The 17,347-nt window shown below is 35.8% G+C and overlaps 5 protein-coding genes across 5 annotated transcripts in view; 4 read left to right on the top strand and 1 right to left on the bottom strand.

Moving 5' to 3' along the window:
• Positions 1-3,581, top strand: part of LOC132170020 (cysteine-rich receptor-like protein kinase 10) — a 4,918-nt gene extending 1,337 nt beyond the window's left edge. Inside the window, exons 4-9 of the mRNA XM_059580945.1 lie at positions 407-1,129; positions 1,922-2,043; positions 2,186-2,396; positions 2,510-2,747; positions 2,927-3,077; positions 3,184-3,581. Of these exons, the coding sequence (XP_059436928.1) occupies positions 407-1,129; positions 1,922-2,043; positions 2,186-2,396; positions 2,510-2,747; positions 2,927-3,077; positions 3,184-3,495 (1,757 nt within the window). The 3' untranslated portion in view covers positions 3,496-3,581. The remainder of the gene's footprint in view (positions 1-406; positions 1,130-1,921; positions 2,044-2,185; positions 2,397-2,509; positions 2,748-2,926; positions 3,078-3,183) is intronic.
• Positions 3,582-4,739: 1,158 nt separating this feature from the next.
• LOC132168771 (cysteine-rich repeat secretory protein 55-like) lies at positions 4,740-5,968 on the bottom strand. Its single transcript, XM_059579804.1, has 2 exons — positions 4,960-5,968; positions 4,740-4,866 (listed from the first exon to the last, which is right to left on the bottom strand). Exons 1-2 carry the CDS (start codon positions 5,507-5,509, stop codon positions 4,787-4,789), a joined length of 630 nt encoding a protein of 209 aa, XP_059435787.1. The 5' UTR covers positions 5,510-5,968; the 3' UTR covers positions 4,740-4,786.
• On the top strand, positions 5,824-6,379 carry LOC132170021 (cysteine-rich receptor-like protein kinase 15). The gene is made up of 2 exons (XM_059580946.1): positions 5,824-5,967; positions 6,059-6,379. Exons 1-2 carry the CDS (start codon positions 5,824-5,826, stop codon positions 6,377-6,379), a joined length of 465 nt encoding a protein of 154 aa, XP_059436929.1.
• Positions 6,380-11,675: 5,296 nt separating this feature from the next.
• Positions 11,676-15,038, top strand: LOC132168768 (cysteine-rich receptor-like protein kinase 10). Its single transcript, XM_059579801.1, has 7 exons — positions 11,676-12,441; positions 12,854-12,970; positions 13,076-13,278; positions 13,558-13,768; positions 13,859-14,096; positions 14,271-14,421; positions 14,522-15,038. Exons 1-7 carry the CDS (start codon positions 11,700-11,702, stop codon positions 14,828-14,830), a joined length of 1,971 nt encoding a protein of 656 aa, XP_059435784.1. The 5' UTR covers positions 11,676-11,699; the 3' UTR covers positions 14,831-15,038.
• Positions 15,039-16,101: 1,063 nt separating this feature from the next.
• LOC132170022 (cysteine-rich receptor-like protein kinase 25) overlaps positions 16,102-17,347 on the top strand; it is a 3,722-nt gene continuing 2,476 nt past the window's right edge. Inside the window, exons 1-2 of the mRNA XM_059580947.1 lie at positions 16,102-16,662; positions 17,254-17,324. Coding sequence (XP_059436930.1) covers positions 16,102-16,662; positions 17,254-17,324 — 632 coding nt within the window. The remainder of the gene's footprint in view (positions 16,663-17,253; positions 17,325-17,347) is intronic.

The following is a 17,347-nucleotide window of genomic DNA, read 5'->3' on the forward strand; positions in this document are numbered from 1 at the left end:
ATAATATATATGGGGTATCAGGAGGAGTAAAATATAACTCAGTCAATGGGTGTAGTTTTGACCTTTTTTTTTTTTTTTTTTTTTATAATTTTTCTGAGAAGTAGTTTTGACCTTACTGCGGTGATAATTGACTAGCTGACATTAGGCGTCACAGCAATCGGACGCAAATTTCCACATTGCGTTTATGAGTGATAAAAGTATCTACCTAATAGGTAGCCCAAAGAACTCCAGCGAGGTTGTCTCCAATAACATTATTTTACTTGTTTTCTCATACATGAGAAGATTGTTTTCTTGTATATATAGATTATCTGCTACAACCATATGTTAATGGACCAATTTTCTGTTAAAAGTCTAGGAGGGACAATGTTTTTCATCCAAAAAGCTTTCCTTTTTCTATTATTTGCAGGCTGTGCGCTTATGAGCTCCATTAATTCCCAGCCAATTACCTATATTTACCACGTTTGTGAAGACCAAGCTAACAATTCATCCGACGCTTCTTTCGAATCAAACCTCACAGTCCTGCTGGGTTCTTTATCCTCTAAAGCTTCCGAAAACAACAGCTTCTACAACGATACCTCTAATGGCATCTACGGCCTCTTCCTCTGCCGAGGTGATGTTAACACTAGTACCTGCCAAAGCTGTGTCAGTTATGCGGCTCAAAATATCACAAGCCTGTGTCCATCAAATACAACTGCCATCATCTGGTTCGATCAATGCATGTTAAGGTACTCCGATACTAATTTCTTTGGAGTGGAAACGACATCGCCACGAGTCATCCTGTTCAATGTCCAGGATAGAACTTCCCCTAATATAACTGATTTTGGAGGACAATCTCTACTGAACGGACTAATAGCAGATGCTTTAGAAACAGAGATGTTGTACAAGGCAGATAACTGGTCCGGAAATAGCAATGCGTCGGAGCATAGATATGGGTTGGTGCAGTGTAATAGAGATATCGATTCTACTTCATGCGGCAAGTGTTTGGGACAGTTGATGACTCAAGCCAATCAGTGTTGCGCAGCGCAGATAGGGTGGCGCGTTTTGGCCCCAAGCTGTAATATAAGGTATGAGACCTACCAATTCTTTCAGCAACCAACTGCGCCGCTACCGCCATCGCCCCCTGTGCCTGGTAAGACTAGTTCCAACTTTTCTGTCTCCTGCATAATTTGGATTAATAAAACTATGCATGTAAGCCAACTTTTAGATCAGTGCTAGTTTATAGAAGAAATTACCATCTTAATATCTTTTGATCATAAAGTACCAAATTTTTTATTCTTCAAATGATGAGGACCCTAGTAGATCTATGAAAATCAGTTGACAGGGCAGATGGGAAAAGTAAACAGATGATATAAAGACAATTAAGAAGAAGTTCTCCCTTATGTTTGATTAGAACTTATTGCATTTATCTGGAAAATTTAAAGTTTTCCACATTCACAGCTTGGAGCCTTAATGAAATACTGAATCCACCATCTCTTCTGAGTGATAACAATGACCCTTGCAAAAAGGGGGTGCTTAAGGATTTGTCTTCTTCGTCACTATTTGTGCAGGCCACATCCCTATATTTATTGATTTATATATCCTAGTTTTAAGATATTGTAAGCAAACTTACAGTTGAATTGTATGATGAGACAGTAAAAGGGGGAGGAAAGAATACAACAAAGATCGTAATCATTACCGTATCATCAATTGCAGTAGCTGCGGCCCTCTTGGGTTTCTGGTATTATTCATCCTTTGGCAGAAGGAAAATAAAAGAAGGTAGATTTACATGTTACTCAAGGGGAAACCAGCCAACTAATTCTATTTGATTTGTACTTTTAGCTGCCACTAATTCTAAATCCAATTAATTAGTGTGTTACTCTTACTTAAAGAATGCACTTTAACCATTTGAATACATATTATAACTTGCACCTCTTCTCTGAAGCTGTGGATGAAATAACAAGTGTTGAATCCTTGCAATTTAATTTCGGCACCATTAGAGCTGCCACAGACAACTTTTCTGATGCGAATAAACTTGGGAAAGGTGGATTTGGGGTAGTTTACAGGGTAAGAAAACAGCATCATAATTTTTTTTTTCTTTTTAAAAAAAGGATCATTATTTACTTGTCAAAGTGTATCAAACAACTGTATTTAATTCTATGAAGTTGACCTGAATTGTTTTATTTATTGCTTATTTTTATATATTCAGGGTAGGCTTTCAAACGGACAAGAGATAGCAGTGAAAAGATTATCCAAAAACTCTGGACAAGGAGATATAGAATTTAAGAATGAGGTTCTACTAGTGGCCAAGCTCCAACACCGGAATTTAGTTAAGCTCTTTGGATTCTGCATGGAAGGAAATGAAAGACTTCTTATATATGAGTTTGTGCCTAACACAAGCCTTGATCACTATATATTTGGTACTACTCAATTTCTACTCCTACATTATGATCAAAAAGAACATTCATTTGCGTTCCAAAAAAGAGCAAATTTTAAATATTTGACTGAAAAATATGATTTCATAAATATGCAGATCCGATGAAGCGTGTAGACTTAGATTGGGGAAGGCGGTATAAAATTATAGGTGGCATTGCTCGAGGGCTTTTGTACCTTCATGAGGATTCCCGACTTCGGATTATTCATCGTGACCTCAAAACTGGCAACATTCTATTAGAAGCAAAAATGAATCCTAAAATTTCAGATTTTGGCATGGCAAGATTATTCGTATTGGATCAAACTGAAGGCAGTACAAATAGAATTGTGGGGACCTAGTAAGTATCAAAACGAGTTAGAGCTAATGAGTACTACAACTATGCATGCTTGTGTCGTTCATAAATTGCATTGGATTAACACACCAAGATAGCCATTGAAATTAAATGATTTTAACTGTCATTTTTAGCGACTCTGATACCATTCAAACTTAAGCAAAGTTTATTGATATGATATGCAGTGGATATATGGCTCCAGAATATGCAATGTTTGGGCAATTTTTGATAAAATCAGATGTCTTCAGCTTTGGTATCCTAATTTTAGAGATTATAAGTGGTCAAAAAATTACTAGTTTCCGTAACACACAGAATATGGAGTACCTTCTCAGCTATGTATGTATATCAATTGGTACATTCTTAACTTTGATTAAAGAAGTTGAAAATTAATGATACAGCATTTTGTTTAACATGTATGTGGCACATTGATATATTTATGCAGGCATGGAGAAATTGGAGGGAGGGGACAGCTTCGAACCTCATAGATCCCATCTTAATGAAGGGTGGTTCAAAAGCTGAAATAATGAGATGTATTCACATCGGTCTACTGTGTGTTCAACAAAATGTAGATGACAGACCAGACATGGCTTCAGTTGTTCTCATGCTTAATAGCGATTCAATCGCTCTCCGTTTACCTACAGAACCTGTAAGCTTTATGAAGAGCAATGTTCAGTCAGCCACACCACTGCAACTGGATGTCAATTGCGCAAGAACTAGTTACGAGGCTTCAATTACTGAGTTATCTCCTAGGTAGTGTTTCGTGGAAGGGGGCTATAATAAGCATGTTTGTATATAAATTTCACTCGCTATGATTCATCTGATGCCCCAAGATTAGATATCTTCAAGCAATCTCAGCTACGGTTCATCTAATGGCCCAAGACCATAAAACATAAATCTAGACACATATATAAGGAATTGAAAAGGAAGTCATTTTTTACTTATAATTTGAAAATATTTGTAGGATTAATACCGGTCGGAAGTTCATCTCAGGCTGGTCAACTTGAGAGAAAAAATTACAGGGCAAATTAATTCTTACTTATTAATACAAGGCAAACGATGTCGAGGTGAAAAGGCCTAATCATAGTTGGCGGAATCACCATTTTCAGCCTCGTTGATATCATCTTAGGCTGGTTATTGCAAATAAGTCGTCGCAGTTGTTCTGTCAATATATATTGGTTATCAACAATAACCTTATTGTTATTGCTGATAATGTTTGAGGTCGTCACTAATGACTTTTAACTACGTCTAGTCATTGTTAATTAATAAGTCGTTGTAATTGCTCTGTCAATATATATTGGTTATCAACAACAACCTTAATGTTGTAGTTAATAATGTTTGATCAGGTCATTGCAAATAGCTTAATTAAGAACCTAAACCTAGATGTCATTGCTGATAATAAGTATCATCATCAAGAGACATATTTTATCAATTTCAAAGGCTAATCTAGTCATGATGATAAATTGTAACGAGGGTGTAGCACCAAAATTAAACCTACGCGATAATGCAACCTTCAAATCAAAGCTTTTTTTTAAAAAAATATATATTAAAAGTATGTATATAAATTTAGTTTCTAATTGATCATTCTACTTTTTATGGCAACTTTGACTAATAGAGAGGGGGTTTTGCTAATGAATGGTAGTTCAAGTAGGTTCAATGCAACAAGTGGTAGCTCGGGAGAGCTATTTGTACATGAGTGCCAATTTGAGGGAGTAAAGGTAATTAACCCTTTAAGTTAATGAGAATGAAAATCTTAAAGCATCAAATACAAGTAATGTAACAATGTATATTAGTATAATAAATAAATAATTAAAGAAGACAAATGTAATCAAGGAGACGAAGCTATTCAATATAAGGTACTTATATAACGTATATATTATCATACCGCTGCCGAATTCATAAAACGATTGTTAAAAGCTTATAATTAATTTTCACTGCCTACAAATAGAAAATGAAACAAACGAAATGAAAAAATTGCTGTTTGCAAATCCTTCACCTTCATCTCCTATACCCATGGCGACTGCCGACAGGCCGGGACAACAATCTAGCTAGACCATTACCAGAAGTGCTAGCACTGCAATAGTTACTCCAATTGAAACTCTTCCATATGAAGAGGCTCTTCTAGAACCTGCAATAGTTTCCGATGGAAAGACATTAATTATACGTATCATCCACATTATAGAAGAAAAACAACAGCTAAAGTATCCGCCGCGGAAGTCACCTTCACTTGCAGAGATGGAGATGTTGAAGTAAAACTGGTAGTCATGGTACCACATAAAACAACTGGGACCGTATGTTTCCCACCATCTTTTGTTTCCAATTGTTGTTCGAGACGTCACCAACTGAGCATCCAAGCACACGCCACAGTCACCCCTACTGATGTCTAGCCTGCACTGAGCCACACCATACCTCTGCCCACTTTGTCCGACATCCAGCACCGCTTTCTGGAACATACAAGGCTGATTAGGAGCCGTGGAAGCAAGACCACCCATGAAGGAAAGCCCTTTTGAAATCACATAAGGATCGTCGAAATCAGTGTCGTTGGTGATGCCCACTAAACCCTGTTCCATAATCCCAAAAAAGCTCTCGTTCGAATACCGTAGAAAACACCAAGCAAACCAGACCAAAACCTCTTTGCACTTCGGACACTCGCTCAAGGCTTCTGCAATGGCAGCCTTTGTGCAGTTGGCACAATTACTGGCAGACATGTCGCCTCTACATTGCACGAGACCATACACCTTGCTGGCTTTGGAGTAAGCAAAATCATCCATAGAGATATGAAAGTAAGCAATGTATTGTTAGATGATGACATGAATCCAAAGATATCAGATTTTGGCACTGCTAGGATTTTTGACTGCAATCAAATAGAAGCCAACACTAACAGAGTCGTGGGTACATAGTAAGTCATTCCTCTTGTGTAAATGTGTTGGGTGGTACATTCCTTTTGAACTTCTTTGTTTCGCAAATCCTGTTTGGATGTCACTTTTCCTCATAATGATAGTATATCACATCTAGAACAGTTCTGGTTTCATTTCTTCAACTGATTGAAGCCATAAATCATAATATTTTCTCCAATAGTGGATACATGGCGCCAGGGTCTGCAATGGAAGGGCTATTTTCAGTAAAGTCCGATGTTTACAGCTTTAGAGTTTTAATGCTAGAAATCATAAGTGGGAAAAAGAATGTGGGCTTCTATCATCCAGAGCATGCAGAAAGCCTTCTCCCACATGTAAATCTTTTTTTATTTTCATCTGTATGTTTAGTTCAGATATGAAGTTTTTGTTTACTGCATTGATATAATTAGAAACAATATAAAACAGGCATGGCGACTATGGAATGAAGACAAAGGACTGGAGTTGATAGATCAGACCTTAGTCGACACTGGTCCTCGAAATCAGCCTCTGAGATTGATCCATATCGCATTATTATGTGTTCAGGAAGATCCCAATGAAAGACCTACAATGTCAATGGTCGTCCTCATGCTTGGAAGCAGCTCGATAAATCTTCATCGTCCATTACCACCTCCTTTTTCTTTAGCTAGATCTATCTTATCTGATCAAACTTCAACAACTGCGGCCAGGGTAGGATTTTTCGCATCTGATCAATATTCAACAGGTGCTTCTATCCAGTCAAAAGATTAACTGGAGTATGGTGTTCCATCCATCCACTTAAAAACATGAATTTTCCATTTTGATTACAGAATTTCCTTCCTATAAGGGGATGCATCATTTTCCTGCAAATACTACAGGGTAGGAATTATAGTGCTTCTATAACCATATTCTACTTCTATTCTTGAAATAGATTTTGCTGTAAATATATTTGCATACGAAGAGAAACAACATCAAATTAGCATAGAAACCAAATTATAGAAAACAGATTCACACATAAAAAGTAAATGACTACTGTCCCCAAAGGAGGACTTCATCTTCATATTTTACACTAGAGGCAGTTCTTGAGCGGTGGTTGCAAGTCCACCCAGACTCTTAACTCTCTACACTAAAAACCAAAAAAAGGAAAAATCCACTTTATCCCATAAGTTTAAGTGGTTTTTTATTTTGAACTCCGATGTTTAAAAATTGGCAATGTATTTCCCTAATGTTTCAAAAAATTTTAATTTAAACATTCCGTTACTAATTTCCGTTAAATTTGACGGAACTTAAAAAAAAATAAAAAAATAAAAGCTCAAGTGTAATTACGTAATTTTATAGATTTCTGTCCAATTTGATGGAATTTAGTAACGAAAAGTTTAAATTGAAAATTTTTGAAACATTAGGGAAGTACATTGCCAATTTTTAAACTTTGAGGTTCAAATTGAAAAACACCTGAAACTTCTTAGGGTGATGTGAATTTTTTCCAAAAAGTAAAATATAAAAATTCAAAGTTTTTAAATTTCTCCACTGCTCATTATGTTTCAAAAAATATTTAAAGTTTTTTGTGGTGCTGTGGGCAGCGCCTGGAGCGGTGGACCTCAGCCCAACTACGGCTAGCTCTGTAGTTGGGTCTCTGAGCTTCCTCTGTTTCCAAGCAAAGGGAAACACGGTTTGGTAGGTAATCTCTTCCCTTGATTCCAATAGTAGGATTTCGTGGTTTTTAGTGTTTGAATTTTCATGGCCGATTGTGGTTTGAAATTGGGATTGCAAAAGTTATTGCTATTTGTCTTATTTCATAATGCTTTTTCACTTTCCCAAATAATCAGACTACTTTTCCTACTTTTCCATTCACGCCTAATTCTTTTTCCAAGAGTCCAAGATGGATTTCATCTCCACCGTCCATTTGTTTATCCTAATAATTTTTCAAAAGCAAAATATTCTTCATCTCCTTCCCGGGTTCTCCTCTGCCAAATGTTCAAGTTGAATAGAATTGGGAGGGGAGCTAGATATTTGGAGCTGAGTTGACTTGAGGCCTCGTTCAAACTCATGAGATGAACCAGGTTGGGGTGAGTTTACTATATGATGATCAATGGATTGAGTTGAAAGAAGATTAGAGAATATATTGACTTTGAGGGAAGATTTGTACTTGGCGGGAAATCTATCAGCTTGAGGTGTTTGGTAGAAAAACTGTTTGTGCCCAATCAAACCACAATCAGTTCAATAAACATCTAGCATTTCATACTTAAGGCTCACCCATGTAACTTCACTAACTGGTCTTGCAAAAGGGAAGCCAGGTTTTAGGGGCCTCGAAGAATCAATCTCCACCAGGATTCTGAAGTAGCTACGAAAGGTGGAGGAAGCACCATTGACATCATCTACTTTCAAGAGATGACCCAAGCCTTTCCTAATGGCTACAGCATTTCTGGTAGTCATGTTGCACAGAGGAAGACCATGCACTTGTATCCAGAAGGGAACATCTTTCGGGGAAAGTTCTCCTATAGTAGCAGTAGGAGACCATTTTTGAAGAGCAAGAAGAGAGCCATTGACATTCCGGGTTGTCCGGTCGAGTATCTTGGCAGGGCCGGCTCAAGCCCTAGGCGAGTTAGGCCCTCGCCTAGGGCCCCCAATTTAATAAGGCTCAAAAAAAAAAAAAAAAAAAAAAAAAAAAATTGGACAAAAAAAATTTTAAGGCCCAATTTTTTTTTTTTTCATCAAAACTTAAGGCCTTTAATCATGATAATTAAGTAATATAAAAAAGGCCTCAATTTAAAAAGGCCAAAAAAACAAAAACAAAAACAAAAATTCAAAAAAATTTAAGGCCCATTTTTTTTTTTTTTAATAAGACCAAAAAAAAAATCATCAAAATTTAAGGCTTCAATTTAATAAGGCCCCAATTAATAAGCCCATTATAAATTCTAGAAATAATTCAAGAAACAAATATAAAAACCGATTTATCATAAATGATGAGAATTTCGTCTCATCATTACAAATAAAATATTATTGATTTATTTCCTATTTTATTATCTAGGGATAGGCAACGGCCAAAAACATAGACTCCATAGAGTATAATGCTAGCTACTAGGGGCATTTTAAATATGACTCTTTGTTCGTCTGCCTCTCCACTTTCTAATCATAGAAAGTGTTCCAATTGACATATTAAATTATATAAAAAGACTTGATTATTTTTCATAGAATTTTATTGACAATACTTGTTACAGTTGCTTCTGCAGAAAGAAGGTTTTCAAAATTAAAATTGATAAAAATCCTACCCAAGATCAACAATGTCACTAGAGAAATTAAATAGATTAACCATATTATCAATTGAAAAAAAAAAAGATGTTAAAAAATTTTGAATATAAAAACTTAATCAGTAATTTTGCATTTCAAAAGGCGAGAAGAATGGTTTTTAAATAAAAATATAATATTAATATTATTATTATTATTATTATTATTTACTTAAAAAAAAAAGGGCCAAATTTCTAAGTTTCGCCTAAGGCTCCAAAATACATTGAGCCGGCCCTGTATCTTGGTGATATGCTCCTGTTTTGAAAATTTGAAAAGGAATAGGTTTGGTCCTAGCACAGCAAAGGAGAAGGGAACGGCAAAGGGCCAAGAAATGATATGCCCTACAAGAGGGAGATATGCAACGATGACTTGCTAAGGGGAAGAGTTTCTAACTGGGAGGAAGGGTCCTCCCAGGATAAAGCTTCTGTTTGGGCAATGAGAGAGTCCATAAGTCCATATCTATTTGTTAAGGATGCAAGAAGGAGAAAGCAGGAATGGAAGCAAGCTGAAAAGATTAAGGAAAGAAGAAGAAACAAAAGTTTCTAGAGAAGCTCAGAGAGTGAGTTTTTGATCTATTTTTGAGTCCGGTATTGGTAGTTATTTAACCCTATTAATTAATACTATACAATTTTATCCTTTTTTTGGGCAAAAATAAATGAGCTTTTTTCTTTTAAGTTTTGTTTTTCAATCCTAAAATATAAATTTAGAAAAATGTTTGCTTTCTTCTCTTTTTTTTTTCATGTCTCTTGTCCATCTTTGTACAAGAGTCAAGAGATATGCAAATTCACAACTATTGGATTGCGAAAGTCAATCGTTAATAATATTAGGTGAGTTGTAATATTCTCTATAATAAATTTTCATTATAAAATAAAGGAATAATTTCATTTTAGACTCTTAAATTACTATACGATTCGATAAGTCTCCTCAAACTTTAGAATCTCTCAATTTGAACCCATCCGTTGGATTTAGCCGTTAACTTCTTACGTCAAAAAAAAAAATCAAAATATTCATGATTTTTGTTTTTTGTTTTTTCGTTTTTTTTTAAGTAAAAAAAAAAAAAAAAATCTTGGGTTGGGCCAAACCCACGTGGGTCTGGTTGTGACCCAGTCGTGGGTCTCCTAACCCACGCGGGTCTCTGGCCAAAACCCAGTGTGGGTCACGGCCAGACCCGCGTGGATCGACGGCTCTAGCTTCCCGTTTGAGACGTTGCCGTCTTTGGTGATCACGGACGACATGAACGACGAGCTTGATGACAAGCTGTCCTTTGTGAAATCCAGCTCGGTAGTCTTCGGGTTTGAGGCGAAAACACTAGGTTCCGAGAAAACGAGGGTCAAACTTTGTGGCTGATACGAGACGAATCTCGCCGGAGCAGGGCTCGGAGCCGGAGTACAGTGGGTCTGGCCTGACCCACGCTCACAAGGCCGGAACCCTTTTTTTTTTTTTTTTTTTGGAATTAATGATAAATTTGAAATTTTATAAAAAGTCAGGGTATAAATATTATTGTCTCATTTTTAATGTTTAAAATTTGACGGGGGGTTCAAGTTGATTGCAATTTTAAGTTGAGGAGTTCAAATTGAGAGGTTTTAAAGTTTGGAAGAGTATATCAAATCGTATGATAATTCAGAGGTCTAAAGTAAAGTTACCCTTAAAACAAATAATATATGGAGAGATCGTACCAAGATTCAGACCGTTGACAAATAGGAAATATAAAGGCAATTTGTTGCGTCTAGAAAACATTATGGAAAATATATATACATTTTAGCCTCCTGAATTATCATTGTTTTGTATTTACACTATAAACTTTAAAAAATGACATTAAGGCCTCTCCTATCAGAGCATTTACATCCGCCTCAACAAATGTTTAGCTAAACTTTAGCTAAATGATCACCTCTTTCTATTTTAGCATTTTACTTTTTCAAAGCATTTACATCCGACTTAACATTTTAGTTATCAACTTTTATCTTTTTTATTTAAAATATTATTTATTTATCTACTTTTCCTATTCTCAAATAAGAGAGATAACAATATTAATTTTTCTATTATTATTAACAAATATGCATTGTTGAGCGACAGTACTCAACAAAGTTGTTGAGTTGGATGTAGTGTTTTTAACGATATAGTTCAATAAAATAGTCAAAATATTATTTTATTGAATCAAATGTGAGGCATGCATGTCAAATTCGACATTTTTGTATTTTTCTCTTCAGAATACCATTAAATTAAACTATAAAATAAAATAAAAATAAACCCATCGAAAATGGGTAGCCCTTTTCATATCAGCTCTTTTTTCTTTCTTTTTTTCAAATGATTATGTTTTATATATTTTTTAATTTATTTATTAATAACTTTAAAAATATTTAAAAAAATGGAAAAAAATATTTAATTTCACAGTGATAATATATGAGGTATCAATATTTTGGGAGGAGTAAAATATAACTTAGACAATGGGAGTAGTTTTGACCTTTCAACGGCGATAATTAACTAGCTGACATTAGCCGTCACAACAATCGGACTCAAATTTCCACATCGTATTTATGAGTGATAACAGTATCTACCTAATACGTGGCCGAAATAAATAATCGATTATGGAAGTTGAACAAGAACTCCAGCAAGGTTATCTCCAATAACATTATTTTACTTGTTTTCTCATACATGAGAAGATTGTTTTCTTGTATATATATAGATTATCTGCTACAACCATATGTTAATGGACCAATTTTCTGTTAAAAGTCTAGGAGGGACAATGTTTTTTTTCATCCAAAAAGCAAAAGCTGTCCTTTTTCTATTATTTGCAGGCTGTGCGCTTATGAGCTCCATTAATTCCAAGCCAACCTACAATTACCACTTTTGTGAAGATCAATCTAACAATTCCTCCGACGCTTCTTTCGAATCAAACCTCACAGACCTGTTGGGTTCTTTATCCTCTAAAGCTTGCCAAAACATCAGCTTCTACAACGATACCTCTAATGGCATCTACGGCCTCTTCCTCTGTCGAGGTGATGTTAACAGTAGTACCTGCCAAAGTTGTGTCAGCTATGCGGCTCAAGATATCACAAGTCGGTGTCCATCAAATACAACTGCCATCATCTGGTTCGATGAATGCATGTTAAGGTACTCCAATACTAATTTCTTTGGAGTGGAAGATTTATCGCCAATGGTGTTCATGTGGAATGTCGAGAATCTAACCTCATCACAACAAACTGATTTTGGAGGACGAGCTCTAATGAACGGACTAATAGATGATGCTTTAGGAACAGAGATGTTGTACATGTACAAGGCAGGTAACTCGTCTGGGCAGGTTAGATATGGATTGGTTCAGTGTACTAGAGATATCAATTCTACTTCATGCGGCAATTGTTTCCAACAGTTGATTACTGAAGCCAATCGGCGTTGGGGTTGCCAAAAGAAGATAGGGTGGCGCGTTTTGGCCCCAAGTTGCAATATAAGGTATGAGAACTACTCATTCATTCAGCAACCACCTGTGCCGCCGCCTGCACCGCCGCTGCCCCAACCTGTGGCTGCAGCACCACAGCCACTGCCTGATAATGGTAAGACTAGTTCAACTTTTCCGGCCTCTGCATAATTTGGACTTACAAAAATATGCATGTGCATCTAGGCCAATTTATAGATCAGTCATTAAGTTTATAGAAGAAACAATTATGTTAATACCTAGTTTTGATCATAAAGTACAAGTATATTAGACAATCAAATTTTTTGATAGGGACCGTAGTAGATCTAAGAAAATCAGTTGACAGGGGCTGACTGGAAAATAAACAGATGATGATATAAAAACAGTTGAGGATAATGGCATTCTTCAGAACTGAGGGTAGTAATTGGGACAAAGAAGCTAAGTTAAAAATTCACTATTTGTGCAGGCCATATCCCTATATTTATTGATTTATATATCTTAGTTTCAAGATATTGTAAGCAAACCTACAGTTGTATTGTATGATGAGACAGGAGGAGGAAACAATACAACAAAGATCGTAAGCATTACCGTATCATCAATTGCAGTAGTTGCGGCCCTCTTGGGTTTCTGGCATTATTCATCCTTTTGCAAGAGGAGAAGAGGAGAAGGTAGATTACATACTACTCAAGGGGAAACAAGCCAACTAATTCTATTTGATTTGTACTTAATTATAGACTGCCACTAATTTTAAATCTATTTAATTTGATACTCAGAAGAGGAAATAAACCAAGCAATTATGTTAGGAAACAGGGAAGGTTCACAGTCAATAGACTTCAGGGACGGATGTATCCATGCCAGGAATCAAGACAACAGTGGAGAAATGCATTACTTCAATTTAAGGACCATGCAGGCTGCTACAAATAATTTTTCTGATGCAAATAAGCTTGGAGAAGGTGGTTTCGGCCCAGTTTACAAGGTTAAAATTAAGACTAACTAGATTTTTTTTTTTTTTTTTTGTAGACATGCATTTTTGGAAATTATTGTATAATTTGAATTTGAAAAATAGCAATAGTTGATGAGGATCAATGAATGGCATCTAAAGATTGCTGTGATAATTTAGTTTTAGAAGTAGAAACTAACTACAAGTGAACCGTAATGTTGTGACAGAGATAGCGTTATATATATATATGTGTGTGTGTGTACCATTACCATGTGATAAATTTTCTATGATTGAGAAAGTTTAAATTGCTTCCAGGGGAAGCTGATTGATGGAAAGGAAATAGCAGTTAAAAGGCTTTCAATGAAATCTAAACAAGGTCTTGAAGAGTTCAAGAATGAAGTTTTGTTAATTGTCAAACTTCAACACAAACATCTAGTAAGGCTCTTGGGATGCTGCTTGGAAGGAGGCGAAAAGCTTCTAGTCTATGAGTACATGGCCAACACTAGTCTGGATGCCTTCCTGTTTGGTTTGCTCTCTCTCTCTCTCTCGTCCCCAATACCAAGGCACAAATCTCCTATCTGAGATAACTATTTTCCTTCCTGTTATTACAATGCAGATCCAGCAAAAAGTGGAATACTAGATTGGGCTAAGCGCACAAACATTCTTAATGGGATCGCTAGGGGCCTTCTATATCTACATGAAGACTCTCGACTCAAAATTATCCATAGAGATATGAAAGCAAGCAATGTATTGTTAGATGATGACATGAACCCAAAGATATCAGATTTTGGCACTGCTAGGATTTTCGATGGCAATCAAGTAGAAGCCAACACTAACAGAGTCGTGGGTACATAGTAAGTCATTCCTCTAGTGTAAATCTTTACAGGGGTGTTTTTGCACTTTTTTGTTTTGCAAATCCTGTTTGGATGTCACTTTTGCTCTTAATGTTAGTATATTACATCAGGAAAAGTTCTGGTTTCATTCTGTTCAACTGATTGAAGGCATAATCATAATATTTTCTCTAATAGTGGATACATAGCGCCAGAGTATGCAATGGAGGGGCAATTTTCAGTAAAGTCCGACGTTTACAGCTTTGGAGTTTTAATGCTAGAAATCATAAGTGGGAAAAAGAATATGGGCTTCTATCATCCAGAGCATGGAGAAAGCCTTCTCTCAATTGTAAGTCTCTTCTTTTCATCTGTATATTGAGTTCAGAATCTTCAAATATGAAGTTTTTTTTTACTGCGTTGAACATATAAGTAAAAAGATTATGAAACAGGCATGGCGACTATGGAATGAAGGCAAAGGACTGGAGTTGATAGATCAGACCTTAGTCGACACTTGTCCTCGAAGTCAGGCTCTGAGATTGATCCATATCGCATTGTTGTGTGTTCAGGAAGATCCCAGTGAAAGACCTACAATGTCAATGGTCGTCCTCATGTTTGGAAGCAGCTCGATAAACCTTCCTCGGCCATTAGCACCTCCATTCTCTGTACGTAGACCTATCTTTTCTGATCAATCTACAACAAGTGGAACCATGATAAGATTTTCGGCATCTGATCAATCTTCAACAAGTGCTTCTACCTAGTCAAGAGATTAACTGGAGTATATATGCTGTTCCATCCATCCACTTAAAAACTTGAATTTTCCATTTTGATTACAGAATTTCCTTCCTATCAGGGGATGCATCATTTCCCTGCAAATACTACAGGGTATAGAAGTGTAGTACTTCTATAACCATATCCTACTTCTATACTTGTAATTAGTTTTTCTGTAAATATATTTGCATACGAATTGAGGAACTACATGCATTAAATTAGCACATATACCAAATTATACAAAGCAAATTCAAACATAGCGGAAATGGCTATTGTCCCCAAATTGTTAAAGTAATGATTAAGTGATTAAGTTTACCTCTTTCTATTAACTTAAGTTGTTGGGATAACTAGTAATTTAATATAGTATCAGAACCAAACGTCCTCAAATTAAACTTTGATTTCGTCATTTACCTCCCATTTTCAATTAAATATTTCACGTATTTGGTCTCACCTATTAAAATAGAGTTTGGACCCACACATGAAAGAAAGTGTTAAATTGTTGATTAAATTTTTAAATTTACTTATTCCTATTAGTTTAAGCGTTTAGGATAAATGGTAATTTAACATGGTATCAAAACCAAAGGTCTTGGGATCGAATCGAACCTTGACTCCGTCAAATTACCTCAATTTAAATTAAATATTCCATGTGTTGGCCTCACCTATTAAAAAAAAAAAAAAATTGAGTCAACACATAAGGGAGAGTTTTAATGTAATAATTAAGCGATTAAATTTATCTTATTCTATCCGCTTAAGCTTTTGGGCAATTGGTAATTTAACATCGTATCATAACTAAATGTTTTGTTAAATTTAACATGGTAATTTAATAAAAAGGAGTGCCGGGTCTTATGATATGAGTTTTGAACAGAAATGTAAAATGGCAAGCTTTAACCGGCGTTGAAGAATATAATTAGAGGCTTTTTATTCAGGAGGGTAAGCTAGTGGGCTGACTTTTAGGTATGTGTTGGTGCCATTTTTGAAGCCTCTACGAAGTCATGTTGAATGGAAACATTCAACCTTTTCTTATTGAGTCTCTCATGATCAAAGCTGATCAGTTCAATATTAACTGGCCGGTCGTGGGAATTAGGTGAAGCATGTAGCCCAGATAATTAAGTCTGCAAGTTGAACTAGTACACCAATTAAGGTTGTCCAATAACATTATTTTGTTTTCTCATACACGAGAAGATTATTTTATTGTATAGATTATCTGCTATAAGCATATGTTCATGGACCAATCTTCTAATATTGAAGTCTGGGAGGGATAATGGTTTTCATCCAAAAAGCCTTCCTTTTTCTATTATTTGTAGGGTGTGCGCTTATCAGCTCCATTAATTCGCAGCAAACCTACAGTTTCCCAGTGAATCTAAACTATTGTCAAGATCAATCCAACGAAACCACCAAGGCCTCTTTCGAATCAAACCGCACGGTCCTGTTGAGTTCTTTATCCTCTAAAGCTTCCGAAAACAACAGCTTCTACAACGATACCTCTAATGGCGTCTACGGCCTCTTCCTCTGCCGAGGTGATGCTAGCATTGGTACCTGCCAACGCTGTGTCATCTACGCGGTTGAATATATCAAACTTCTGTGTCCATCTTCTAAAACTGTCATCATCTGGTTCGATGATTGCATGTTAAGGTACTCCGATACTAATTTCTTTGGAGTGCAACAGATATTTCCAGGGGCGTTCATGTGGAATATCAAGAATACCACTTCACCTGGAACTAATTTTGGAGCAATAGCTCTAATGAATGAACTAATAGCAGATGCTTTAGGAACAGAGACGTTGTACAAGACAGGTAAACGGCCTGTGGGTGATGGGTCTGAGGTTAGATATGGGTTGGTGCAGTGTACTAGAGATATTAATTCTACTTCATGCGGCAGCAACCCCAAAGTCGTTGCTATTGAGGGGTCATTAGCGGCGATTTTTAAAAGTTGTCTTAAACTTTAAAAAATTTCAGTTTAGATTTAAAAATAAAATAAAATAAAATTACCCATCAATTAGAATTTTTTGTTAAATCCCACTAAAATTTCCAAAATAACCTTGTTTATATATATATATATATATATTCAAGCATTGATATTTTTGCAAACTCGGTTAAATCTTGATCAATGCCTGAATCCTGCAGTTTTCTTTTCTTTTTTCCAAAAAAAAAAAAAAAATTGGTATTTTGAAAATTTTGTGACCCCTCAATTAGGATTATCCGTATTATCTTAACGGAGGGGTGAAATTTAAAAAATTAAAATTAAAAGATGAATACATTAAATTGAGAGATTTCAAAATGAGGTTAAGTGAAATTTCACCCAAAGTAATTGGGACAAAGAAGCTAAGTAAACATTCACTGAAGTTGGCAAACTTGAATGTTAGAAGTTTTCCCTTACGTTTGATTTAGAATTTGCATTTGTCCTGAAAATTTAGTGGTATTCCCATTCACTGCTTGGAACCTTCATGAAATACTTGATCCGATCCATCATCTCTACTGGGTCTGGGTGATTACAATGACCCTTGCAAA

The sequence above is a fragment of the Corylus avellana genome, chromosome ca2, assembly GCF_901000735.1.
Source record: "Corylus avellana chromosome ca2, CavTom2PMs-1.0".
In the NCBI taxonomy this organism is placed as follows: domain Eukaryota; kingdom Viridiplantae; phylum Streptophyta; class Magnoliopsida; order Fagales; family Betulaceae; genus Corylus; species Corylus avellana.